At 47.1% G+C, this 26,843-nt stretch overlaps 1 protein-coding gene across 1 annotated transcript; it reads left to right on the forward strand.

The window, feature by feature from the left end:
• LOC130203330 (myosin-16) lies at nucleotides 1–26,843 on the forward strand. Its single transcript, XM_056429405.1, has 18 exons — nucleotides 1–54; nucleotides 10,719–10,775; nucleotides 15,293–15,379; nucleotides 15,810–16,055; nucleotides 16,396–16,513; nucleotides 19,552–19,679; nucleotides 19,799–19,995; nucleotides 20,506–20,638; nucleotides 20,723–20,939; nucleotides 21,021–21,157; nucleotides 21,327–21,430; nucleotides 22,331–22,523; nucleotides 22,600–22,803; nucleotides 22,901–23,026; nucleotides 23,115–23,285; nucleotides 24,432–24,632; nucleotides 24,715–24,861; nucleotides 26,116–26,843. Exons 1-18 carry the CDS (start codon nucleotides 19–21, stop codon nucleotides 26,266–26,268), a joined length of 2,655 nt encoding a protein of 884 aa, XP_056285380.1. The 5' UTR covers nucleotides 1–18; the 3' UTR covers nucleotides 26,269–26,843.

Genomic DNA, 26,843 nt, shown 5'->3' on the forward strand with positions numbered 1-26,843 from the left:
GGCTGCTGCTGCCTCACCATGGCTGTTCTCTCTGCTGATGTCCTACGCTGGCATGTGAGTTTTTTTCCACTCTTTATGCTCTGTGTTTGTGCGGAACATTTAAAAATACTACGGAGATGAGTGTGAAGTTGTGTTATTTGTCATATCAGGCTGGGACATTTGTGAGAGATTTATGGCCAAACTGCCGTTGCATTAATAATGAATCAAACGGGCTGAGCTGGATGAATCCCTGTACGCCTTGTTGCTCTTGTCCTTGTGTGTGATCCGTCATGTTGGGAGCTCTGGGCTCCGTGTAGCCGCTGAGAGGCTTTCACCACATGAGTGTAGGGGCTGCTGCGCATGGCCCCGGGCCACATGCATGTCAGACACACTTCCTGACAGAGATAGAAGCTGCAGATAGCGCACAACATGACACATCCTGGATGCTGCCATGTCTTTTTTTGTCATTTTTTTTAACAGGATCAAGGTTTGGCACGAGATGAGTGGAACAGAAATGTGTGTGTGATTATTAGATCTGGGTCCCTGGTTGAGATGGTTAGAGCAGAATCAGATTCACATTTCAGCATTTAACACATATCCGGCGATGCTATTCCTATAACACTTATGCTATTCCTATAACAGTTACTGTATGCTATTCCTATAACATTTATGCTATTCCTATGTTATGCTATTCCTATAACAGTTACTTTATGCTATTCCTATAACACTTATGCTATTCCTATAACAGTTACTGTATGCTATTCCTATAACACTTATGCTATTCCTATAACAGTTACTGTATGCTATTCCTATAACACTTATGCTATTCCTATAACACTTATGCTATTGCTATGTTATGCTATTCCTATAACAGTTACTTTATGCTATTCCTATAACTATCAAGGTAACCACACTAGGACATGTACTTTGTACAAGTACTTTGTGTATGGAAATCACCACCAGTGTAGTTGTGATTTGAAAGGCTGAAGAAGATGTTATCTCATTTAGTTTATAAAAATATAGAAAACTATTTATAATAACCACACTATGCATTTATAATCAGTGTATTAACAGTGAAGTAATGCTTTATAACATGCTATAAATGGAAATGTATGAAGTGTTAAACAATGTTTTATATATATGTGTGTATATATGTGTATATATATGTGTGTTTATATATATACTCTATATGTATGTATATATAGTCCATATATATGTACATAGAAGTTGAAGCTGAGGCTGGGTTTCTATTTCCGAAATAAGTCTTGCTTTTCTTTTAATGCTAAAAAGAGACTTGTTGCTGCTACTTTTATGCCTGTGATTGATTAATTCAATTCAATTCAGTTTATTTGTATAGCCCAATTTCACAAATTACTAATTTGTCTCGGAGTGCTTTACAATCTGTACACATAGACATCCCTGCCCCAAAACCTCGCATCGGACCAGGAAAAACTCCCAAATAACCCTTCAGGGGGAAAAAAGGGAAGAAACCTTCAGGAGAGCAACAGAGGAGGATCCCTCTCCAGGATGGACAGGTGCAATAGATGTCATGTGTACAGAAGGACAGATTTAGAGTTAAAATACATTCAATGAATATGACAGAGTGTATGAATAGTTCATAGTCGGCATATTCCACGATGGAGACCTCCACGATCCATCAGGCAGATGGCGGTGGGGAGGAGGAGTGGGCGGAGTCTCAACAGGATAGTGGCGTAGTCAGTAGCAGGAATTCCATGACCCAGACCTCGATGATCCATCAGGCAGATAGGATCTATGTCGTCTCATAGGGTCTGATGACCGCATGGGACGTGAAGTCACAAGGACTCCGGGGAGAAAGCAGAGTTAGTAACGTGTGATTGAGAGATGAAAATTAATCCCTAAGGAGAGAAAAGAGGAGATAGGTGCTCAGTGCATCCTAAAACGTCCCCCGGCAGCTATAAGCCTATAGCAGCATATCAAGGGGCTGGACCAGGTGAACCTGATTCAGCCCTAACTATAAACTCTGTCAAAGAGGAAAGTCTTAAGTCTACTCTTAAATGAGGTGACTGTGTCTACCTCCCGGACTAAAATTGGAAGCTGGTTCCATAAAAGAGGAGCTTGATAACTAAAGGCTCTGGCTCCCATTCTACTTTTTAAGACTCTAGGAACTACAAGTAGTCCCGCATTTAGTGAGCGCAGCTCTCTAGTGGGGCAATATGGTACTACAAGTTCCTTAAGATATGATGGTGCATCACCAATCAAGGCTTTGTACGTTAAGAGAAGAATTTTTAAAGTGATTCTTGATTTTACGGGGAGCCAGTGCAGAGCAGCTAGTGCAGGAGTGATGTGATCTCTTTTCTTAGTTTTAGTGAGAATACGAGCTGCAGCATTCTGGATCAACTGGAGGGACCTAAGAGACTTATTAGAGCAGCCTGATAATAAGGAGTTGCAGTAATCCAGTCTCGAAGTAACGAACGCGTGAACCAATTTTTCTGCATCTTTTTGAGACAAGATGTGCCTGATTTTTGAAATATTACGTAGATGAAAGAATGCAGTCCTTGAGATTTGCTTTACGTGGGAGTTAAAGGACAAGTCCCGATCAAAGATAACGCCAAGATTCTTTACAGTGGTGTTGGATGCCAGGGCAATGCCGTCTACAGGAACCACATCACCAGATAATTGATCTCTGAGGTGCTCAGGGCCGAGTTAAATTACTTCGGTTTTGTCTGAGTTTAACATCAAGAAGTTGCAGGTCATCCATGTTTTTATGTCTTTAAGACATGCTTGAATTTTACCGAGTTGGTTGCTCTCCTCTGGTTTTATCGATAGATATAGTTGAGTATCATCTGCATAACAATGAAAGTTTATGGAGTGTTTCCTGATAATATTGCCCAGAGGAAGCATGTATAAGGTAAATAAAATTGGTCCAAGCACAGAACCTTGTGGAATTCCGTGACTAACGTTGGTGGTTATCGAGGCGTCATCGTTTACAAATACAAACTGAGATCGATCTGATAAATAGGATTTAAACCAACGTGAACCCGAGGAAAGCAGCAGGGCCGGACGGCGTCTCGGGACGGGTGTTGAGAGACTGCGCCGACCAGCTGGCGGGGGTCTTCACCAAGATCTTCAACCAGTCCCTGTCCCAGGCCACCGTCCCATCCTGCCTGAAAACCTCCACAATCATCCCGGTGCCAAAAAAGAAAACCATCAGCTGCTTAAACGACTACCGTCCAGTGGCACTCACCCCCATCCCCATGAAGTGCTTCGAGAAGCTGGTTCGTTCCCACATCATCTCATCCCTTCCGCCCGGCCTGGACCGTCACCAGTTTGCATACAGAGCAAACAGGTCCACGGATGACGCCATCGCCACAGCTCTCCACTCTGCCCTGTCTCACCTGGAGGGGGGGGGGGAGCTACGCACGGCTGCTCTTCATGGACTTCTGCTCGGCATTTAACACCATCCTTCCTGACAGACTGGTGACAAAACTGTCAGACCTGGGATTATCACACTCTACCTGCCGTTGGATTAAGGACTTCCTGTCTGACCGCCCCCAGAGGGTGAGGATAGGTCCCCACACCTCCACGGCCCTCAGCCTCAGCACCGGGTCCCCCCAGGGCTGCGTGCTGAGCCCCTACTCTACTCCCTCTACACTAATGACTTCACCGCCGCCCACCCCAGCAACTCCATCATAAAGTTTGCTGACGACACCACTGTGGTGGGCTGCATCTCCGGGTGACGAGACCGCGTGCAGCGACGAGGTGGAGCAGCTGTCTGTGTTGTGCAAAGCGAACAACCTGCAGCTGAACAAGCTCAAAACCCAGGAGATGATCATCGATTACAGAAGGAAGAAAACTGTCATCCAGCCCCTGTACATTGACGGGGATTGTGTGGAGAGAGTCTCGGTCTTCAGATTCCTGGGCGTTCACCTGGCTGAGGACTTGTCCTGGAGAACCAACACCACGGCGATCGTCAAGAAGGCACAGCAGAGACTCTACTTCCTGAGAATACTCAGGAATTACCACCTCAGACAGGATCTGCTTGTGTCCTTCTACCGCTGCTCCGTGGAGAGCGTCCTCACCTATTGCATCTGCGTGTGGTTCCTCAGCTGCACAGCCGCAGAGAGGAACGCGCTTCAGAGGGTCGTCAACTCGGCCCAGAAGATCATCGGTGCCCCTCCCTCCCTGCAAGAACTGTACAGCTCTCGCTGCCTTAAGAAGGCAGTCAAGATCCTCAAGGATCCATCTCACCCGGGCAACGAACACTTTGTACGGCTGCGCTCAGGCAGGCGCTTCAAGACTATGTATACCCGGACCAACAGACTCAAGTTCAGCTTCTTTCCGAGGGCCATAAGCGCACTAAACGCTGCTAAGTTTCTAGAGAGTCAAATGCCGCATCCCCGTTCAATATGAGGAATCGTGCAATAAAAATAAAAAAAACTTAGGTTTACACTTATGTATAGTTCATATGATTCATTCTGGTTTTTATATTGTCTTGTTTATATTGTCTTGTTGTTTTTATATTGTCCTATTAGCACCTTGGGATTGCATCTAAATTTCGTTGTTCCTTTGCACAATGACAAATAAAGATCATTCATTCATTCATTCATTAGTGCCGTGCCTGAAATGCCAATCGACTGCTCCAGTCTCTGTAATAGGATGTCATGGTCAATGGTGTCGAATGCAGCACTAAGGTCTAACAAGACTAGCACAGAGATGAGTCCTTTATCTGCTGCCATTAAGAGGTCATTTGTAATTTTCACCAGTGCTGTCTCGGTGCTGTGGTGTTTTCTAAATCCTGACTGAAACTCCTCAAATAAACAATGATGATGTAGAAAGTCACACAACTGATTTGCGACCACTTTCTCAAGGATCTTGGAGAGGAAGGGGAGGTTAGAGATCGGTCTGTAGTTAGCCAACACCTCTGGATCCAGAGTGGGCTTCTTCAGGAGAGGTTTAATGACAGCTACTTTTAAGGAATGTGGTACGTGGCCTGTTAGCAGAGACACATTGATAATATCTAATAGAGAGCTGCCAATTAAAGGCAAAACGTCTTTAAGCAGCCTCGTCGGGATGGGGTCCAAGAGACAGGTAGATGTGTTAGAAGTAGAAAGCGTTGAAGATAATTGGTCACGGTTGATGGTAGAAAAGCCATCCAAATATACACCAGGGCATACAGCGGTTTCCAAGGCCATTCCACTTGAGGACAGATTGGCACTGTTTAAGGGCAAGAGATTATTAATCTTGTCCCTAATAGTTAAAATCTTTTCATTAAAGAAGTTCATAAAGTCATTACCACTGAGGTCTATAGGAATACTCGGCTCCACAGAGCTGTGACTCTCTGTCAGCCTGGCTACAGTGCTGAAGAGAAACCTGGGGTTGTTCTTATTTTTCTCTATTACTGATGAGTAATAGGCTGCTCTGGCATTACGGAGGGCCTTCTTATAAATTTTAAGACTATCTCGCCAAACTAAGCGGGATTCTTCCAGATTAGTTGAACGCCATATGCTTTCAAGCTTTCATGACGTTTGCTTTAGTTTGCGGGTCTGAGGGTTATACCAGGGAGCAAACCTCCTCTTCCTCACTGTCTTCTTCTTCAGAGAGGCTATTGAGTCCAGTGTCATTCTCAGAGAGCCTGTGGCACTGTCAACAAGATGATCAATCAGGGACGGACTAAAGTTAGACCAGGAGTCCTCTGTTATATTGAGACGTGGTATCGAATCAAATGCAGAAGGAATCGCTTCTTTAAATTTAGCTACAGCACTGTCAGTTAGACATCTGGTGTAGAAACTTTTGACTAACGGAGTACACTCCGGTAGTATTAATTCAAAAGTTATGAGGTTGTGGTCTGACAGAAGAGGATTCTGTGGGAAGACGTTCAAATGCTCAATGTCAACGCCATAAGTAAGAACAAGATCAAGCGTATGGCCAAAGCTGTGAGTGGGTTTCTGTACTCTGACAGAAGAGAGTCCAACAATGAGATGAATGCAGCACTAAGGCAATCGTTATCAACATCCACATGAATATTAAAATCTCCTACAATAATAACTTTATCAATTTTAAGAACCAAACTTGATATAAAAAAGAAAGCTTGAAAGCATATGGCGTTCAACTAATTCTCTACTTCCTGGTGCCCTTTAACCCCCCTCGTCACCAGGGCTACGCCCCTTTCCTTAAAGGGCCCTCGTGAATTCGTTTACCTCTACATGCCTCCCCCCAGAATTCACCTAGCCCCCACCAACCGCTCAATGTCTCGGGGCCCGGATCAATCGACCCGCACGACTCCGTGTCTCTGGGGCCGGGGGCAGGACCTCCGTTGAGGCTTCCCCTTGGGTCTTGTTGTGGGCAGGTACAAGGGCACGAGGTCGCCCCCATTGTGGGGGTAAAGCCACCCTTACCGGCTGGTCCAGGTCCAAATGTGCAGGTTTAAGACGGTCTACCGACACGTATTCCAGGCGGCCGCCCATGTCGATCTTGCAGGCTTTGTCTCCGGTCTCCAGAACGCGAAACGGCCCGATATAGGGGGGTTGAAAGGTTCCCCGGTGGCAGTCCTGGCGAACAAACACATACTCCGCTGACTTGAGGCTGGATGGGACGTGTGACTGCGGCAGGCCGTGCTGCGATGTGGGCACCGGTTTGAACAGCCTGGCCTTTTCCCACAATGCTTCTCTCCTGGGTCGCAGACCAAGGGTCTGTGACTTTGGGGATAAACTCCCCCGGGACCCGCAGTGGCTGTCCATAAACCAGCTCGGCAGATGAGGCCTGTAGATCCTCTTTGGGGGCCGACCTAAGCCCCAACATGACCCACGGAAGCCTGTCCACCCAACCACTGTCTTTGAGGCTGGCCCGGAGAGCAGCTTTCAAAGAGCGATGGAAGCGCTCGCACAAACCATTAGCCTGTGGGTGGTAGGCCGTTGTCCGATGGAGCTTCACTCCTAGGTTTCCTGCCACCGCATTCCACAGCTCTGATGTGAACTGCGGCCCTCGGTCTGAGGATACATCAGCTGGGGCTCCGAACCTGGAGACCCAGGTCGAAATGAAAGCCCGAGCCACTTCCTCCGTTGTTGTCGATGACAACGGCACCGCTTCTGGCCAGCGAGTGGTTCGGTCTACCATTGTGAGGACATACGTGAAACCCCGGGAGGGGGGCAAAGGGCCCACCAAGTCCACATTCACGTGGTCAAACCTCCTTTCCGGCACCGAGAACTGTGCTAAAGGGGCCTTTATGTGACGGTGGACCTTGGCGCGCTGGCACACCACACAGGTCCCGGCCCACTCTCGTACGTCCTTTTTCAGCCCGTGCCAGACGAACTTTGCTGCCACCAACTTCTGCGACGCCTTCGTGCCAGGGTGTGACAGCCCATGCACCGTCTGGAAAACCTGTCGCCTCCAGCCGTCGGGAACCACCGGCCGTGGCTGGCCTGTGGAGACGTCGCACAGAAGCGTTGTGCCGGTCTCGCCAAACGGAACGTCCTCCAACCGCAGCCCCGTCTCTGCCGTCCTCAATTCGAGAACGCCTGGGTCTGTAATCTGCTCCTCGGCCATCTTGCTGTAGTCCAATCCCAACTGGACAGCCCCGGTGACGGCCCTGGAGAGGCAGTCTGCGACCATGCTGGCTGAGGCGATCGAACAATATCCGAAGGTGAGACATGTGCTCGGCCCTTGATGTACTGGCAACCAGTATGTCGTCCAAGTAGACAAACAGAAAAGGCAGGTCCCTCAGCACCGTGTCCATCAGGCGCTGGAATGTCTGCGCTGCATTCTTGAGTCCGAAAGGCATCCTCAGGAACTCGAACAGGCCGAACGGAGTGATCACCGCCGTCTTGGGGACGTCCACTGGCTGAACAGGCACCTGGTGGTAACCTCGCACAAGGTCTACTTTTGAAAACACCACGCTATCCGACAAGTGGGCAGAAAAGTCTTGAATATGTGGAACCGGATACCGATCCGGAACTGTTGAGTCATTGAGCCGGCGGTAATCTCCACACGGGCGCCACCCGCCCCCAGGTTTCGGTGCGATATGCAGGGGTGAAGCCCACGGACTGTTGGAGCGGCGAATAATGCCCAGGCGCTCCATGTTCTCGAACTCGGCCTTGGCGATGGTGAGCTTCGCCGGGTCCAGGCGCCGGGCCCGGGCATGTACCGGCGGGCCAGTGGTAGAGAGGTGATGCTCCACCCCGTGTCTGACCGTGGAGGACGAGAAGGTGGGCTGCGTGAGGTCCGGGAACTTGGCCAGCAGCTGCAGAAACTCCTCATCCACCGTCAGCATGCTAGCTAATCCGGTAGAGCCAGCTCCACTTAGTGTACATGGGTACGAGCTAAATGTTACCACATTTATCAGGCGGCGGCCCTTTACGTCCACCAATAATCCATAAACACAGAGGAAATCCGCGCCCAGCAGGGGAATGGCAATCTTGGCAGTGACGAAGTCCCAGCTGAAACGCTGCCCCGTAAAGGACAGCTCCAGGCACCGCGTCCCAAACGTGCGTATGGGGGTACCGTTAGCTGCTTCTAGGGGGGGGCCCTGCCCGCCGGTCAGCATGTCTACCCGCGATGCAGGCACCACGCTCCTCTGCGCACCCGTGTCGCAGAGAAAACGCCGCCCGGAAACGTCGTCCTTGATGAACAGCAGCCTGCCTTCCCGCCCGACGCTCATGGCTGTTACTGAGCGCCGGCTCTGGCATTTCCCGTCCTGCTGAAACTGCACGGAGATCTGCAGCGTGTAGCCTTCGGCCCAAACCTAGCATGGTAATAGCACATGCCGGTAGACCTCTGCCGTTGGCTCGCTGCTGCCGCTGTGGCAACGACATCCGTCTCTCCCGGTAGCCATGCCGTGGGTTGAGTCGGCCTCAGCGCCGCCGTGTAGCTCTGTTGGCCAGCCAGAAAAAACTTATCGGCCTCCTCGGCCAACTCCCGACAGTCGGTGATCGCGGTGTTGGCCAACGCGGCTCGCACCGGCAGGGGTAGCTGCTGCAGAAAGAGTTCTTGAAAAAGAAAATCCGGTCTGTGCCTTCCCAGCAGAGCTAACATTGTGTCTGAGTTCTGACGGCTTGCTGTCGCCGAGGCCGTTCAGCGAGAGCAAGCGGCGAGCCCGCTCAGTCAGACAGCCCGAAGATCTTCAGCAGCCGGTCTTTCAACCGGGCGTACTTGCCCCTCTCCGGCGGATCTTCCAGGATGCTCGCCACTCGGCCCGCTGTAGAACTGCTGAGGGCCGCCACGACATAGTAGTACTTGGTGGCATCCGCTGTAATGTCTTTTAAGGCAAACTGAGCCTCAGTTTGCGCAAACCACACCGATGCCTGCGTCTCCCAAAACTCTGGTAGCTTCAGCGAAACTGCATGCGTCGTCATCTTTTCTCCAGAAACGTCCATGAGAAATCAGGGTCACCAATGTAGGTGTGCGGAAAAAACGAAGAGTCGAGTAGTTCTGCTTGACCGTGGTCGTTTATTTTCCTTTCCAACACCTGTGTTATTCTCTACTTTCTGGTGCCCTTTAATCCCCCTCGTCACCAGGGCTACGCCCCTTTCCTTAAAGGGCCCTCGTGAATTCGGTTACCTCTACAATGTCTTATATATGCATGCATCTTCTCAATTTCTTCACTCCTTAGATACTGTCTACCATGGAGCATTGAGGTTCATAACTAATCTTAAGGCTCTGACTCACCATTGCTCCCTGTATGCTAGGGTTGGTTGGACTCCTCTGTCCATCCGTAGACAAAATCATTGGCATGTCCTTATTTATAAGGCTATTCTACATGTACTTCCATCGTATCTTTGTACGCTAATTCATCTGAAAAACCCTGGAAGCTACCATCTTCGCTCTGTGACCTATGCTCAAGGCCTCCTCTTGCTCTCCGTCCCTAAAGTCCGTTTGGAAATGGGAAAAAGAGGTTTTAAGTTGGCTGCTCCTGCGGCTTGGAATTTGCTGCAGACTGACCTGGGTCTCCGGGAACCGGTCTCTTTAGGTGTTTTTAAAAATAGATTGAAAGAATTGGAGGGAAATTCATCTAGTTGTAAATGTTTTCTATGACGGTGGTATATGCTCCTGTGTAAGCTGGGTTGTGTTGACTTGAGTCTTAGTTTTGGTTTTATTTCATGCTGTGATTTTGTTTTTTATATTGTCTGTCACTGTTTTATGTTATATTGTCTGAAACTTTGTGTAACGTGCTGCTGCTACTGTCTTGGCTAGGACACTCTTGGAAAGGAGATTTTTAATCTCAATGAGGCATTTCCTGGTTAAATAAATTAAAAATTAAAACAAACATATATATACATACATATATATAGTCCATATATAAATATATATATATATACATACATACCGTGATGCTGCTTGTGACCTCAAGGACATAAAACCAAGAAAAAGCTCAAACATCAATACAAAAAATCCTTGAATGTCATGAAAATTGCCCCGATGGTTTTGGCCTCTTTGGTGGCCCCGGGGTCAGAACACAGGCCCGGGGTCAGAACACAGGTAATGAGGGCGGCTTTGGACATTCTTGCTCTAAATTGCTACCAGAGTAAAAAGCCATTCCAGACCCTAGAGCCAGGAGCGTCGGACGGCCTCACAACCACACAAGCTGCCCTGGAATAGCAAACAATCTGCGGAGGTCACGCCCCATTTGTTCTCTGTCAGAATGATATAAGCACTGTGAAACCAGAGGATAACAGCTCAACCTCAGTTGTCATATTTCATACTTTAGCGAAAACAGACTGTTATTCTTCGATCCGTCCCACTGAAATCCTTTTCTCTCTCTCCAGGCTCGCATCGAGGAGCTGGAGGAGGAGCTGGAAGCTGAGCGGGCCATCAGAGCCAAGGTATGGTCCACAACGTGGAGGCACAGTACCATGTCGGCCCTCTGCCTCGGGGAAACAAAGAGCAGATGAGCCTTCAGGTTGCAGCTCTGGGCGAGCTCCACCTGCAGGCCCGTGGTGTCGAGAGCTTCTTGACGACTAGAAAGAGAGAAAAACAAAAAGAAAGACCAAAGATTGCTGATCTGTTGGCAGCCGGTGGGATGTGTGTGTGTTGGTCACCGCAAACTATCTGCACCTGTGATAGTAAACTCAGGGGGAGGGCCTTGTGCTTATAGTTAACATCCAGGGCAACCCCAGAGGCCATGGGGGACCTCCACATCCTCCTCCCTCTTTCTTATTTCTTATTTTACCCAATCTTTCTCTATCACACACACACACACACAGTGCACCTTCTGTTTCCTGTAATCTCTCCTTCTTGTTGGGTCCTTTGTGATGTAAAGGAGTCTGAAGCAGCACGCCTGGTTCACATGAAGCTAATTCGCCAATGTGGGCACTTTAAGTGCTTGTTGCTTCAAACCAGACGCTCTTAAAGCGTGTGTGTATGTGTGTGTACATAAGCCACAGAGCCTGGTATCCCCTCCTAAGACCAGTCTGCAGTGTCCATGTAGCAGGAGGCCAAGCCGTACAGGTCCATGTTCCCCTGAGTGTTGGTGACAGTGGGCCAGAGGGCGTGTTTTACACAGCGCTCTAAACTCTGGGTGGCATTCCTCATGGCGGTAGCTGGGCCTCCGCCCCCCAAAGCCACAGAGCAATGTGAGAGGCAGGCAGAGACATGCAGGTCTTTATCTGCGTCTTGAGGGCAGCTCACACACGACATACCTCTGCTGCACACAGGCCGCTATTGTTTGACTCCTCAGGCAGCACACGGGAGATATCATCAGCAGATAACACCGCTTCCACGGGATGTTCTCCCAGTGGAATGTCACACACACACACACACACACAAGGTATATATCACTATCCGTGTCAGGATAAACACATGAGGTGACACGACATTAGTTTGTTGCTTTGACTCGCATAGCAACAAACGGTGAAGTTTGAAGTTGCACTGATATGTTCATATGAGCGATGGCTCTGAGTGATGCGTCATACAGAGAAGTATTCTGCTGTCGCCTCAGCTCCACGGAGCGGTTTAGCTTTAGTGCTCATCAGTTTATATTTTGAGTCTTTTGACCATGAGACAGCAGACAGTTGGCTTCAGGACAGGGTGAATGTTGTTCATGAAACGGTGTGCCACCATAAACAAAGACAAACGACACGTCGACAGAGACAGAGACTCCATGAAGCTGGGGCGGTGGGTGGAGTGGAGCATCCTGCTGACAGCAGAGCGGCATGGTGGAGACCAACCACAGAGCTGAGAGAGAGAAGCTTCATGACGGGACACAAACACAAACACCGTTGCTTCTAGAAAACAGTAAAAAGTCACCAAAGTCTGAACTGTTGTCATTAAAGTTGAACCAGATAGAAGAGGAGCACACTGCCCTCAGGGCAGCTCCTTCATGATGTCTGTTTAGAGACAGCGGGTCGATCACATGTCTATCTCAAGCCCAGCAGATGGATAACATCTGTGTGTCGTCAACTCCTGGGTATCAAATACATTAATTATCAGGGTCTTGTCACGAGGTGAGGCTCAGGCGCAGAGAAACAGGCTGGACTCAATATGAATAACGAAAAACTCTAATGAGGCAAAAGATCCAAAAGATCCCAAAAAAGGGCAAAAGTCCAAAAGGGGGCAGGCAGAGAATCGGGAGTCAGGGCAGGCAGGCAGGGTCAAACAGGCAGGTCCAGAATAAACAGGGAAGACGGAACTAGACACAGAATTATAGACAACAATACAACGGAAAGACTGACACAATATATAGGGGGGAAACAGGTGTACGACATCAGACAGTAACGAGACAAGAGTGGCTGAGGGCAGGTGAAGGGAATTAACCAATCAAGACATAGGAGACACAGAACAACGGAACAGGGTGATACATTAATATATAGTTAAATTTAACAATATTTCAACAATATTTATTGTCACATTTCAAATTGAACTGGATTAATTATAAACAATACATAATGTAATAATAAATAAATAGTCTTCTAATCAGGCATGCATTAAAGAAAACATGACACAGCAGAAAGCTTATGAACAATCTTAAAATAAAGTGAATGGTCCTGCAGCTTTAACTTCAGTTCATTCAGGTGTGAAACTATATTATTCTTTATGTGTAGTTATTGAACCACGTGCTTCTGTTCCTGTTCATCATGACCATGTTGGGCTCTTGGATAGTTTATTGTCTTTGTTTCCGATGCGTGTCGTTTGGTTAAAACGAGCTTTGTCTCGCTGCTTTGTGAACCTCACGGCCTCCGAGCACGAGACCTGCTGCGCGTGAGGATGAACATGTCCGCTGGCTCTTGGTTACAGGCTCCATGTGCACTTCTCTTCTTGGAGAACGTCATGTGAAATAACTTCCCTGCCTTCTCGTCCCTCTGCTCCGTGTGTGTACATCTCACGTGAATACACGTGCGTTTTGTGTCCAGGTCCGGGTCCAGGTCCGGGTCCAGACGGAGTGACCGCTGCTCTGGTCGTGCAGATAGTTTGGGTTTTTATTTGCGTTCTGTGGAGATTAATGTCATTTTATTTGTTGCTTTCAGAGCTTAGAAACAGCGATGTGTGTTTTTTGGAAACTCGTCCTGGTTACTCTGGATGACTGTGATCTGCATGACTTTCTACACATAACTTTCTAGAACTTTCTAAAGAATACAATATTTCTTCTCTTTTTTCTCTCTCTGACTATATTTGAGGACCAACTGGTTCCCTGAGCTTTGGTCTACAGTAGTATATGGACAGTAGTCGTGTTTATATGCAGCTTTATGGACAATTGGAATGGACATTTCAGTTTTTCAGAATACCCAACCTGAACGTTAATAAACCATTAATAAACCATTAATTAACCTTTAATAAACCTTTAATAACCCTTTAATAAACCTTTAATAACACGGTAATAAACCTTTAATAACCCTGGGTGTCGACATAGCCGTGTCCAGAGCAGAGCCTCCATCCCACTGGATGCTTCCTCCAGAGCACACATGGAAACACACATTGCCATGTATGCACAGGCGGAGCAGAGGCACACTGCTCCTTCTTCACGCTCCAGAGGACCCCCCCCCCCCCCCTCCTTCAGCAGCTTGGTGATGACCCGGAGGAGCTGTGACTCAGTCCGTCGGGCCGAGGAGAGCGATGAGTGAGCCAACGAGGTGTCTCTCCACAGAGCCAGGTTGTAGACTCAGAGGTGGAGGTGGTGGTGTGGAGCTGGTGGAGGAGCCCCCCCAGTGGGTATCATCTCTTTCCCCTTGTTCTGCCCGAGGTGTGTTGACGGCTCATTGCTGCTATCAGGGAGGCCCGAGGCTCCGGCGCTCGCGGCCCGGCTCAACATGGACGGCTTCCTTCAGGACAGCTGTAGAGGATCGCTGTGAGAACAACGAGAGCTTTAACTCCAGAGAGGCTGCGCGGCCCGGCTGCGCGTAGCGACCCGGCTGCGTGTTCAGACCTCTCCATCTGTGCTGGACCACGCGTGTGCGTGAGAAGGGTCTCTCTAATGAGGAGTTCATCATTCATACATTTATGAGGCTTTACGCATGTACTTAATGTATTTATATGCAACACATGGAGTTTGGAATTCTTCTGATGTAAGGTTGTATTTTATTGCGTAATAATAACACGTCGCCAGTGTGAACTCTGAGTGATCCAGATTTATATTGACGATAATTTGTTTTTGTCTTTTATTGCATTTATATGATTTAAAAACATCGGTATTTCTATATTTTTCTCTGGTGGAGACCAAGCCAGAGCTAAGAGGAGTTGATGTTGACCTTCAGCCCTCTGATCAATACCATGTTCATGGGAACAGGGATGTTGCTGCATGTGAGCCATACGGCCTCCATGTTGTCGTTATGACAGCGCAGTGTTTACAGCCTGCTAAGCTGGACGATGTTTATCAGTGCTGGACGACTTCCACAGGAAACAGGAGCTCACAGATAATATTTGGAGTGTATGACAGCAGCTGACCTCTGCACGGCTCTGAATGGATACCAGTTACTCTGCTGGCCTCTGACCTCGCGAAAGATCACTTCCCCTTGAGGGCTGTCGAGCTGAATATCCTGTGGTAGGAGGTGGGACTGCTTCAGGGCCACAACAGTAACATCTTCTGCCTGAAGTTTGATTCCTTTGACCAGGAAAGTTACTGAATATTGAGATGCAGGGTTCTCCCTGGAGGACGTATGATACTCTGACTTGCTCTAGTGCAGTGGTAATATTCATGATGTGACTCCAGTAGTTAGAGGATCAGTCAAGTCATGGACACATGGTCAACTCACTACTGTACACTGTTCTGACATACTGGATCGTAATGGTTCATCCTGGTTTCATCATATCATCTTCATTTGGTATCATGTTTGACCCTAAATGTCCCATTAAATAAATAACATTAAATAACAGTTAATAACCATTGTGTAACTGCTGTTGTCGGCAGGTGGAGAAGCAGAGAGCGGATCTCACCCGAGAGCTGGACGACCTCACCGACCGGCTGGAGGAGGCCGGGGGGGTCACCGCCTCACAGGTAAATACACCAACACTTGGTCTCGACCCCTTGGCAAAAACCATCAGTATGTGATGGAAACGAGGCTTATACATTCACACACTCACACACTCTCTGTAGCATTACATGTGTTTAAGATTCTACACTAGACGTTGAGCTCTCAGCTCGGCATAAAGAATAGAAACGGATGAAACAGATAATCTGGCTCGGTGTACAACATACACACACGTGACACCAGCTAACAATATTATTTTATATTGCTTCTAGAAATCCAAAGAAAACCTTCAATCACAATTAGTAAATGAGGACATGTTGGCATTCCCTCCAAACAGAGGACACATGTCTGTGATAACTCCATGATATAAATACATATATACGTTCCTCTGGGTGCTTCAGGACATTAGCTAGCCCTAAAGTTCCATCTACCAACCAGCCGGTGTGTGACTTACAGAACGAGGTGAACAAGAAGCGAGAGGCTGAGCTGCAGCGTCTGAGGCGAGACCTGGAGGAGACCTGCGTCCAGTCGGAGGCACTCGCTATGTCTCTGAGGAAGCGGCACGGCGACGCCATGGCGGAGCTGAGCGAGCAGTGTGAGGCTCTGCAGAGGACCAGAGCCAAGCTGGATAAGGAGAAGCAGAGCCTGAGGATGGAGGTGGACGAGCTGGCCGCTTCGCTGGAGAATCTGCAGAAAGCCAAGGTCAGGAAGTTCATCCTGTCCAGCCCAAAGTCACACACTACACACTCCCCTCAGAGGGCTTCACAGTCTGTACTCATAGACATCCCTGACCTTTGACCTCACATCGGATCAGGAACAACTACCAGGAAACAGAAAAAAAACTTTCAGGGGTTGGCCTTTGAGGCAGGAGGCACAAAGAAGGAGGCAGGGCCCTTGGGAAGGAGGCCAGGTCAAGGCCAGAGGAAGCTGGGGCAAGGCGGCAGGACTTATAAATGTGATTCTTGATTGTACCCCTGTCCCAGTACAGAGCAGGAGTCATGTGATGTAACAGGTGAGCGGCTGTGTTTGTGTTGTGATGCAGATGTCTTCAGAAAGCCAGGTGAAGAAGCTGGAGGAGCAGCTGTCAGAAGCCAACCGGAGAGGAGACGACCTGCAGAGGACCCAGACGGAGCTCAGTGTGGCCAGGAACAGGCTCACAGGTGCAGTCAGTTCAGTTCACTGTACAGCCTCAGAGGGCTTTACAGTCTGTACACAAAGACATCATAGACAATGTGTCAACGTTAGCTAGGGCTACATTTCAGCTGTGGTCCCTGTGGCCAGATGTTACAGCCTTCACTAAAGGAGAGAGAGGTTAACACAGTAACATAATAAAAAGGCAATAAACATACAGGTTACGATAAAATACTGGCATTATCATAAAATCATTTTTAAAAAACCACATAAAAAACAACAAGTATAAACACAATCACTGAGGTGTCACGATTCATGCTCACACATCTGATTGGTAAAAAGGCCGTGTTTAAAAGAGTAACATGTTCTGCTAGAGCGTATATGAAGGGGCAGGGCATTCCAGAGCTGTCCTGCTTTCACTGGAAATGCAGACTGACTAAAAGAACTCTTCTTAAATGGGATGATGCAGTCGCCTCTCTCCACAGATCTAGTTTGTCTGCTACTCTTGTGTGTTTTGTTTAATAAATTCACCAAGTGGGGGAGGAGCCATATCATTAAGAACTTTAAAAACTAGACACATGTTGGAGAATTTAGTGAGGTTATCCCAGCTCAGGAGACTGTGTGTAGTTAAAATGGCATAGTGGTGATAACTCCTGCAGCTTCTGATCCAGTATTTTAAGAGCCTGTTTATTGAGGATTTGAATTGGTTTGAGAGTTGTGCTGCTGGCTTGAGCCCAGCTGGTTAAGCAGTAGGTCAGATATGGAATGATAATTGCATTAAAGTACAGCTTTGCAGTATCTATGGTTAAATTATTTCTCATGTACTTGAAATTAAATAAATGGAATCTGACAACTTTTGACACGTTGTTTACCTGCTTCTTAAAAGAAAGATTTGAATCGAGGTAGATACCAAGGTATTTATATTCAGGCACTATCTGGAGCCGCTCACCAGAGACATAGACATCCGGCTCAGGTGAGTTACATGCCGTCTTTGTGAGAAACATGCAGACCGTCTTTTTCACATTTAGTTGTAGACAGGAGTCTGAGAGCCATTTAGAAACATGGACCATGGTATCAGTGAGTTGAAGTGCAGTCTGGACATAGATCACTGTGTCATCAGCGTACATTTGAATATTACATCCCTTACAGACACTGGGGAGGTCATTTATATACAGGCTGAATAATAATGGTCCTAAAATCGAACCCTGAGGGACACCCACTTCATATCCCAGCATAGGCGATACAGCCTCACCTACTTTAACACACTGGGTTCTTCCCTCCAGGTAGGACTTCATCAGTGCTAACGATTCAGCTGAGAGGTTGAAATCTGACATTTTCCTAATCAGGATATTGTGGTTAACTGTGTTGAAAGCCTTCCTGAGGTCAAGAAATACTGCTCCTACTATTCCCCTTTATCCAATTTAAGTTTTATATTCTCAAGGAGAAAGCAGTTGGCTGTGTCAATGGAGTGCTTGGCTCGGAAACCAAACTGCATGGGATGTAGCTTGTAAGGAGAGTTGTTAAGGTGTTCAATTAGTTACTCTGCAAGGGATTTCTCAGCTATTTTTGAGATAGTGGGGAGGATGCTGATGGGCCGATAGTTGGTAATATCGGTTTTATCACCTGATTTAAAGATGGGTGTTATTATGACTGATTTCCATCCTTTAGGGAACACACATTGCCTGATGGAGTTGTTGATCATGCTGGTGATCTGGAGCGCGAGTGGGTCTTTATGTTTCTTAAGGAACATGTTGTCTATACCATACACATCTTTTGCCCTAGAGTTCCTCAGAGAGCCCATGAGGCGAGTGACTGTAACATCAGAGACCTCTAGGAAAGAGAAGCCAGGTTCACCCCCAGCTACAGGTGGTAGGTCAACTGAGCCGATGCTGGACCTAGGGGCCAGGGCCTCCACTGAGTCAATAAAATAGGAGTTAAAAGCTGTGCACATGATTGTTGCATCTTGTGTAAGGCAAACATTTACCTTAACTTTAAGCTGTTTCATTGAACTACTGTTTTGTTTACCTGACATCTTCTGTAAATTGTCCCATATTAATTTGGAATTACCCTGTGCTTCAGTAATAATCTTCATAAAAAAATCAGCCTTTGCTTTTCTAAGTTCTTTTGTCACTTGGTTTCTCAACTATGTGAATATCTGTCTATCCGTTGCCAATTTAGATTTAAGAGCTACTTTTAGTTTGTAATCCCGCTCTGTCATTAACTTCCAAATATAATCATTTAGCCATGGAAGTGGGTTCTTCTGACTCGGTTTAGTTTTGGCTTTCTTAAGAAAACTACTAATGGTGCTCTGGATTGTGGACAAGAATATTTGGCTATCATCCTCTACACTTATACCGGATAGGAGATTACTCCAATTGATCCCTTTTATAGCATCTTCAAATGCACTTAGATTCAAGATTCAAGATTCAAGATTCAAGATGTTTTATTTGTCACATACACACACAGGGTGTGCAGTGAAATGAAAGTGGCAATGCTCAGCAGGAATGTGCAAGGGCAACAAGTACACACTATTTACAATAAAATATCAACATGAGCTTTGTCTGAGAGCTCTACGGACACCTTGAGAAGAACATCGCACGATGTTGTGTGACCTCATCTTTGATTTACAGGCACAGACGTAAACAAAGAACCACTCTGTCATTCTCGTCACTTCCCATAATGCAACTCAATCGTGTCTCAAGAGCTCTTCCAGAACACAGAAGCTCTGATACTATTGTAATTAGTGGCTGAGTTTTATACTGCTCATGATTAATTCATTGACTGACAATAAAATATCAATGAAGAGCCTCTTCCCCAGATTCATATTATTTGTGTAGTTATTTAAAGCACATCAGTTTACTGATGCACCGGACACAGAAGGAGTCATTGACGCTTTGTTAAGCTACTTTATATGCTGTATGTTTCTTCTTCTGTGGTTTATGAATGCAGACTCTTCTTGTGCTGTGGTCACCAAACAGAAGTCACAAAACAATCCATCGGGTGCTAGTTTTCTCGTGTGTTTCTGTGTGCCACCGTGTGCTAAAAGGCTTCCTTGTGTGTCCGTCAGCTGACAATGCAGACGTGAGCCGACAGATGGAGGAGGCCGAGACCAGAGCCGGCCAGCTGAGCCGCTCCAGGGCTCTCCTCCAATCACAACTGGAAGAGCTAAAGAAACATCTGGACGAGGAGGTCAAGGTCAGTGCATGTGTGTGTGTCTGGGTGTGTGTGTGTGTTTGAATTCTTAGAATAGAAGTCTGGAAATAAAATATCCAGTATGCAAACAGGTTTTAAAGGATCCCTCGCTCTTGTGCCAGTGTAAGCAGGCGGTCAGCAGCAGCCTGGGCTCCGTGCGGCAGGAGTGTGAGGTGCTGAAGGAGCAGCTGGAGGAGGAGCAGGAGAGCAAGCAGGAGCTGCAGCGCCTCGTCTCCAAGCTCAACGGAGATGCCACGCACTGGAGGACCAAGCACGAGTCGGACGCCATCCAGCACGCCGACGAGCTGGAGGAAACCAGGTCTGCTGCGTTGACACTGGCAGCCATCTTGTGACCTTTGACCTTTGAATGTACACGCCGTTCACAAGTTTGGGTTCACCCAGAACAATTTGGTGTTTTCCGTGAAAACTCACACTTATATTTATTAGATGAATTGCAAAATGAAGATAAAATATAGTCAAGACTTTGACGAGGTTGTAAATAATGATTTTTATTTTAAATATTAATGTTGTTCTTCAAACTTATTTCAACTTTTTATTTTATAGCTTCTCTCACCAGCACAACTGTTTTCAGCTGTGCTCACGATAACATGATAACACCATTAGAACATACCAGAGAATAGTCATTTACACATTAACTATGTCGAGTGTATTTATGATTCATTTAATGTTATCTTCATTGGAAAAAACAGTGCTTTACTTAAAAAAAGAACGTAAAAAAAAAAAAAAAGTCCTTATTTTTCTAAGTGTCCCCAAACTTTTGAACAATAGTGTGTGTCAGTGGTCCAAACAATGTGTGTGTGTGTCACAGGAAGAAGCTGGCAACCCGACTGCAGGAGGCCGAGGAGGCTGTGGAAGCCACCCAAGCCAAATGTTCCTCGCTGGAGAAAACCAAACAGAGGCTGCAGGGAGAGGTGGAGGAGCTGTGCATGGACCTGGAGAAGGTAGGAGAGGAGGCGTGTGGTGCGAGTGCTGCCAGGCCCTGAGCGCCTTTCTCCTTGTCTTGAGCACATGTTCCCTGATTCCAGGCCAGCAGCTGCGGCCAGGCTCTGGATAAGAAGCAGCGAGTCCTGGAGAAGCAGCTCGGAGACTGGAGGCAGAAGTGTGAGGAGCTGGTGGCCGAAGTGGAAGGCTGCCAGAAGGAAAGCAGGCTGCACGCCAGCGAGCTCTTCAAACTCAAGACGACCCACGAAGAGTCTCTGGAGCAGCTGGAGGCCCTGCGCAGGGAGAACAAGGCCTACCAGGGTAGGAGAGCCCACGCCGTGAGCAACAGCTGAACATGGCCTGCTTCAGTCTAACTTGTGTGTGTCTTGTCCTCGGGGACAGAGGAGATAGCTGACCTCACAGACCAGCTCTCAGATGGAGGGAAAAGTGTGCACGAGCTCCAGAAAGCAAAGAAGAAGATCGAGATGGAGAAAGAAGAGTTACAGGGCTCCCTGGAAGAGTCTGAGGCAGCTTTGGAGGTACATCCAGCTAGTCTGTCTGTCGTGGAGCCGAGAGTATTGTGCAGTATGTTGCTCTGTATTCATGTTATGCACAGTTTCACTTCATTTCATATAGTTTGGACAAAATCTCCCTGTTTTGTCTTTCTTTCCTTCCTTCCTTCCTTCCTTACTTCCTTCCTCCTCCCAGGTCGAGGAGACCAAGGTGCTGAGGCTGCAGCTGGAGTTGTCTCAGGCTAAAGGAGACCAGGAGCGCATACTTCAGGAGAAGGAGGAGGAGATGGAAGTGGCTAGGTACCTCAGCTTTCCCTCAACCCCATTCCATCCCTCAGCCTGTGTATCACACCAAAGGCCGTGCATGGTCTGAGTAGAACTTTAAAGTCCAAGTGAAAACAAACACTCAGGGTGATCGAGCTGTTGAGGTCAGCTGAAACTGTGTGCTCTGAAACCTTATCTTGAACAATTAGTTGAGCTGATGATGAGCACTCTGATGCTGCGTTCACACCAAAAGCGGAGCACATGTTTTATATATATAAATATATATGATATTTATGTTATGAACCCAGACACGAGGGCGTTTGATGTTCAGAGGTTTGTGGGAGGTCCTCAAGTATAAATCAGAACCAGTGGTTAGTTCTTCCGTGGTGGATGGTGGAAATGATAACTGTTTCCACGGAGATAAGCCACAGAGCTAAGCCTCGCCCCCTGTAAGGCGCGAATAAGCCACAAATAGTCAAGCGAGTAAACGCACGTGAGTATTCGCAACACTTTGGTGTGAACGCAGCTTAATGTGTTCAACGTGAATCCACCGCCAGCCGAGGAAAAGTGTCTCCACAGCGTTAGCACAGAGTCAGGCTAGCTGGTTCCAGTCTCTATGCTAAGCTATGCTAACCAGCTGCTGGCTGTAACTTAATATTGAATGCACAGCAGGCTATATGGAGAGGTATTGATCCTTTCATCCTCTCACTAAATGTTGAACTATTGTTTTAATGTGACTTTCTTATGCCCTGTCATTGTCTTGTTTTCCTACTTCTGGATGTCATTGTTTGTCTTTGTGTCCTTTATCTCCTTTTATTCCTTCAACAAAGTCATAGTACATAATCTTCTGAGGTAAGGCCGCTCTCATAGCTGCTCTATTTCCATCTCTGTGACACCAGCACAGTTCAGTTGTTTCACGCCGTCCCTCTCCTCCAGGAAGGGCCAGCAGAGGGCTCTGGAGTCCCTGCAGGCCAGCCTGGACGTGGAGGTGAAAAGCAAAGCCGAGGGGCTGAAGCTGAAGAAGAAGCTGGAGGCTGACCTCAACGAGCTGGAGCTGCAGGTGGACATGCTCACCAAGAACAACGCAGAGCTCAGCAAGAGCAGCAAGAAGATGCAGCAGCAGATCAAGGTCTGAGCAGGACCTGCACAATGTTGTGTTTAATACGCCGAGAGGGCGACTGACCCGACCCCTGTGGCTGTCCCAGGAGCTGCAGGCCCAGTTGGAGGAGGAGCTACGGAGCCATGAGGAGAGCATCGAGGAGCAGGCGGCCATGGAGCGACGCTGCACTCTATTGATCAACGACGGGGGGGAAACTCGTGCGGCCCTGGAGAGCACGGAGAGGGCCCGCAAGGCCCTGGAGGCGGAGCTGCAGGAGGCCAGAGAGAAACACAGCGACCTCAACAACCAGGTGTGCGTCCCGTCTCGGCCTCTGGGGGCAGCAGTGGCATCGGCTGAGAATCCATCCCGTGTTGATGACTTCCTCAATGTTCTCTCTCTGTGTTCAGTTCCAGTTGGCTCTCAATGGGAGAAGGAAGCTGGAGGTGGATCTCCAAACTCTACAGCAGGAGCAGGAGGAGCTGCAGGGGGCGCTAAGAGGGTCCACAGACAGGTCCAAGAAGGCCAGCTGTGAGGTAAAGACCACTGGGATTAAGATATGATCCCAGAAGAGCGACTTAAAGGGAATGCGTTTTCATTTCAAACGGCTGGTGTGACTTTCAGTTGGCGCGAGTGGGGGAGGAGCTGCGCCTGGAGCAGGAGCACTCGCTGCACCTGGAGAGGGTGAAGAAAGGCCTGGACGCTCAGATCAAAGACATGAGCAGCCGGCTGGACGAGGCGGAGCAGATGGCGCTGAAGGGAGGCAAGAAGATCATTCAGAAGTTGGAGGGGAAGGTACGCCGCCACGCATCAGCATCAACTTCATTGGACAGAACATGGCTCAGATCAACCTGCTAGTGGACCCCAGGGAGCCAATGAGCTGGGGGCCCCAATGACCCCCACAATGTGCCATCACTATAGAACACCTTTGGTCAGCTGGAACACTTTCTACCTGCCTGGTTTCGGACGAGCACATTATGGTTCAATATATTGAAGTCACATATCAAATTAAACCACAAACCTGGGATACAAGAATTAGTCAGACATTTCAACACAACTCAAACACCAAACACTAAAAGAATGAGTAAAATAATGTCTAAAATGTCTAAAATGTGCCGAAATGCCCATTTTGGAGACGTAGCCTGAGCTCTGTACTAAACGTCTCGAAATTTGTTTTACTTCACTATCAAATTCAGACTTTGCAGAGAGAATGTTCACATATTGTGCTGGGTTATATTGTGCTATGATTGGGTTAGTTTCGACCTCTCAGCTGCATCATTCCAAAGAGATGATCATCCTTACGATATCATCCAGGCGAACCTGAAACTTTCCTTTTAGCTGTGTTTCATCTTTATTTACTCTCAACCCGTAACATATATATACTAATATGTCGACATCTAAAGAAAAGTTCACGTCGGTTTCCTTTATTATGACACCAACATTATTCAAATAGCCCTTGTGGTTGCAGAGATACACCCTTCTTGGTTTGGGTATGTTATTTTCGAGCGGAGGCCTAAAAAAGATGTAGATTTTTTTAGATCAACAAGATTAATTTAAGAAAATGCAGCGTACCATCAAATGAAATGAAATTGACAAAATGCATGAGCCACACTATATTACCAAATAAATGTGCAATGAATCTAATTACAACCACAGAGTGTGTCCTCTGGGGGCTGAAATGAGCTCATCCCTCTAAAGGCCCAATGACCAACCAAACAACTGGTGACTGGTTGTTTTGGTCTCATTAGTTCAGAAGAAAATCATCCTTAACTCACAGGAGTCTTTAAAGGGACATGTCATTAGGAGGACCACTCAACCTGTAACATGTCTCCTGTGGCTCTGGAGGAGCTTTCTTTAATCTGACCAAATAACCCCGATGATGTCATCAGCCATTGCCCAACAACTCCAGGTGAAGTCAGAGTTGTGTGTGTCTGTGTGCAGGTGAAGGAGATGGAGCTGGACTTGGACTCGGAGCAGAAGCGACACGCTGAGACGGTGAAGACGCTGCGGAAGAACGAGCGCCGCCTGAAGGAGCTGCTGTTCCAGTCGGAGGAGGACCAGAAGAACCAGCAGAGGATGCAGGAGCTGGTGGAGCGGCAGCAGAACAAGATGAAGGCCTACAAGAGACAAGTGGAGGAGGCTGTACGTCACCTCCTCCTCCTGCACACCACCCGCCTGGCACATGCTGCGTGTCACCTGATGATGTTCTGGTTTGTCTTCGCAGGAGGAACAAGCCAACATGAACCTGGCAAAGTACAGGAAGACCGTCAACGAGCTGGATGACGCTGAGGAGCGAGCCGACATCGCTGAGTCGGCACTAACCAAGATCAGGACCAAGAACCGAGGCAGCTTTGGAAAGGGCTACTCCTCTGTGAGTAGCAGCCGGTCGGCGGATGCCCGACACGTCCTCTGCTCCTCTCTGGGGGGTTCTGTGTGGTTCTCACCATCCAGGAGTTAGCAGAACATGTTACAGTTATATTCACGCTCACATTGTAGGAGATGATGCTTTATTGTTTCTATTGTTCCCTTTGGGATGAAAACAAACAAACCTCAAATGTAGTTTTAGAACAACAAAACACATTAGGTGATTTCATGTGGTGCTGATGTATTGATTCAGAGTTTGAAATGCATTTCATAAGTAGAAAGAAACCTCAGTCAACTAAAATTACTTTGGTGATTTATTTATTGACATTAGACACCCGTTCATGTCAGGATGAATCTGAGTGACTTTGGTGATGCTTTAACTTTCCTTTAGCGCCATCATCAGGTCAAAACATTTATTTATTTCATGACTAAATTCCTGCAAATATAATTACATTCCCATCAGCTTCAGCTCTACATTATGGTTAGAGCTGTGTTGGCACAAAGGAAGGGGAAAGGGAGAAAAGACCCCCAAAGACCAAAGTCCTGAGCCACATACACACACACAGAGTCCATTATAGTGAGAGCAAGTGTGGGTACTCAAAGTTTCACAGGATTTACACCTGCATACACTCGTCTGTATCCAGTTGACGGTTGATGGTGGTTGGACGCAGTATTCAGAACAATGAGAGAACTACAATATGACTCAGACTGTAAGACGTCTGCATTTCTGCTTCATCAAGTCTGTCCACAAGATAAGAAGCTAATTTTAAAATGCTTCTTTTCTAAAAAAAAAAGATGGTTTGATCAGTGCTAGCTATGCTAATGTAGCTGCTCCATTAGCACTTACAATAAAGACTTTTATTGATCCGTGTGGGTAAATTCTTCTCTGCATTGACTCATCCTTAGTTATTAAGGAGCAACTGGGGGTTCAGTCTTGCTCAAGGTCACTTCAACATGAACTATGGGGAGAGTATTTGAAACATGCTTAAATTATCCTTTAAATAAACTGATTTCAATGTACAATTAAAGATGTACTTTGTGATGACACATTAATTGTCTGCATTACCATACATAACCTTTTACATCATATTAATGTGTTTTTAATGCAGGAAGTGATTCAGTATAATTGTTTAACATTTTGCATTTGATTATTGTCACAGAGTGTGATTGACTTGCAGCTTCACACCAACAATCAACTGTAATATTAGATCTTGAATAATGACTGAGGTGTGTGTGTGTGTGTGTGTGTGTGCTCCATCAGGGTTACAGCACTCCGTACCCCGGCCTGGTCCGGTCCCCCAGCTCCGTGGGCTCAGAGGGCCGAGGGGAGAAGATCCTGAACGACGACAACGAGTCGGTCAGCTCCCTCATCCCGGTGTATCTCAACTCGCTCAAGAAGCTCATGGTTGAGTAGAAGCCGTGATCACCGGCAGCGTTCCAGAGTGTTCCAGAGCACCGATGCAACGGTCTAGGCACTACGTCACTCCAAGAGAAACATGGCTCAGGATGAAGGTTGAAACCTCATCGAGGCTGAAGCTAGTTTCACATTCAGGTCATTCAAAAACCACCAGCGTGTGTCACCGGCTTGTTTATTGGACTTTTCTACCACATACTCTTTCCTTCTTCTGTCAGGACTGCACACTTTAATAACACACTCCAACACACTTTTATATCTTCTGCATAATGTGATATCTGTATGTAAAAAATAATAATTGAATATGGAAAACTGTACTGTAATTCCCCAAATAGGTAGCACTTTATTACAACCAGTTATAAATCATTTATAAGCCAGTTTAGCCTACTTGCAAAATTATTAAAATAGAGTTGTTTACATTTGTAAATGACAGAAATAATGAATAGCAGTTATTCTGAGGTAGCCTACACACTATTCGTCATTTAAAAATTGTCGGATATCAGTCAGTCGCGCGCAATTCCAGGATGCTTTATTTTCATTGGTTGCTGGATTAAATCTTACCCAGATACAACAGA

Source organism: Pseudoliparis swirei, chromosome 13 (assembly GCF_029220125.1).
Source record: "Pseudoliparis swirei isolate HS2019 ecotype Mariana Trench chromosome 13, NWPU_hadal_v1, whole genome shotgun sequence".
NCBI classification, from domain to species: Eukaryota; Metazoa; Chordata; class Actinopteri; order Perciformes; family Liparidae; genus Pseudoliparis; species Pseudoliparis swirei.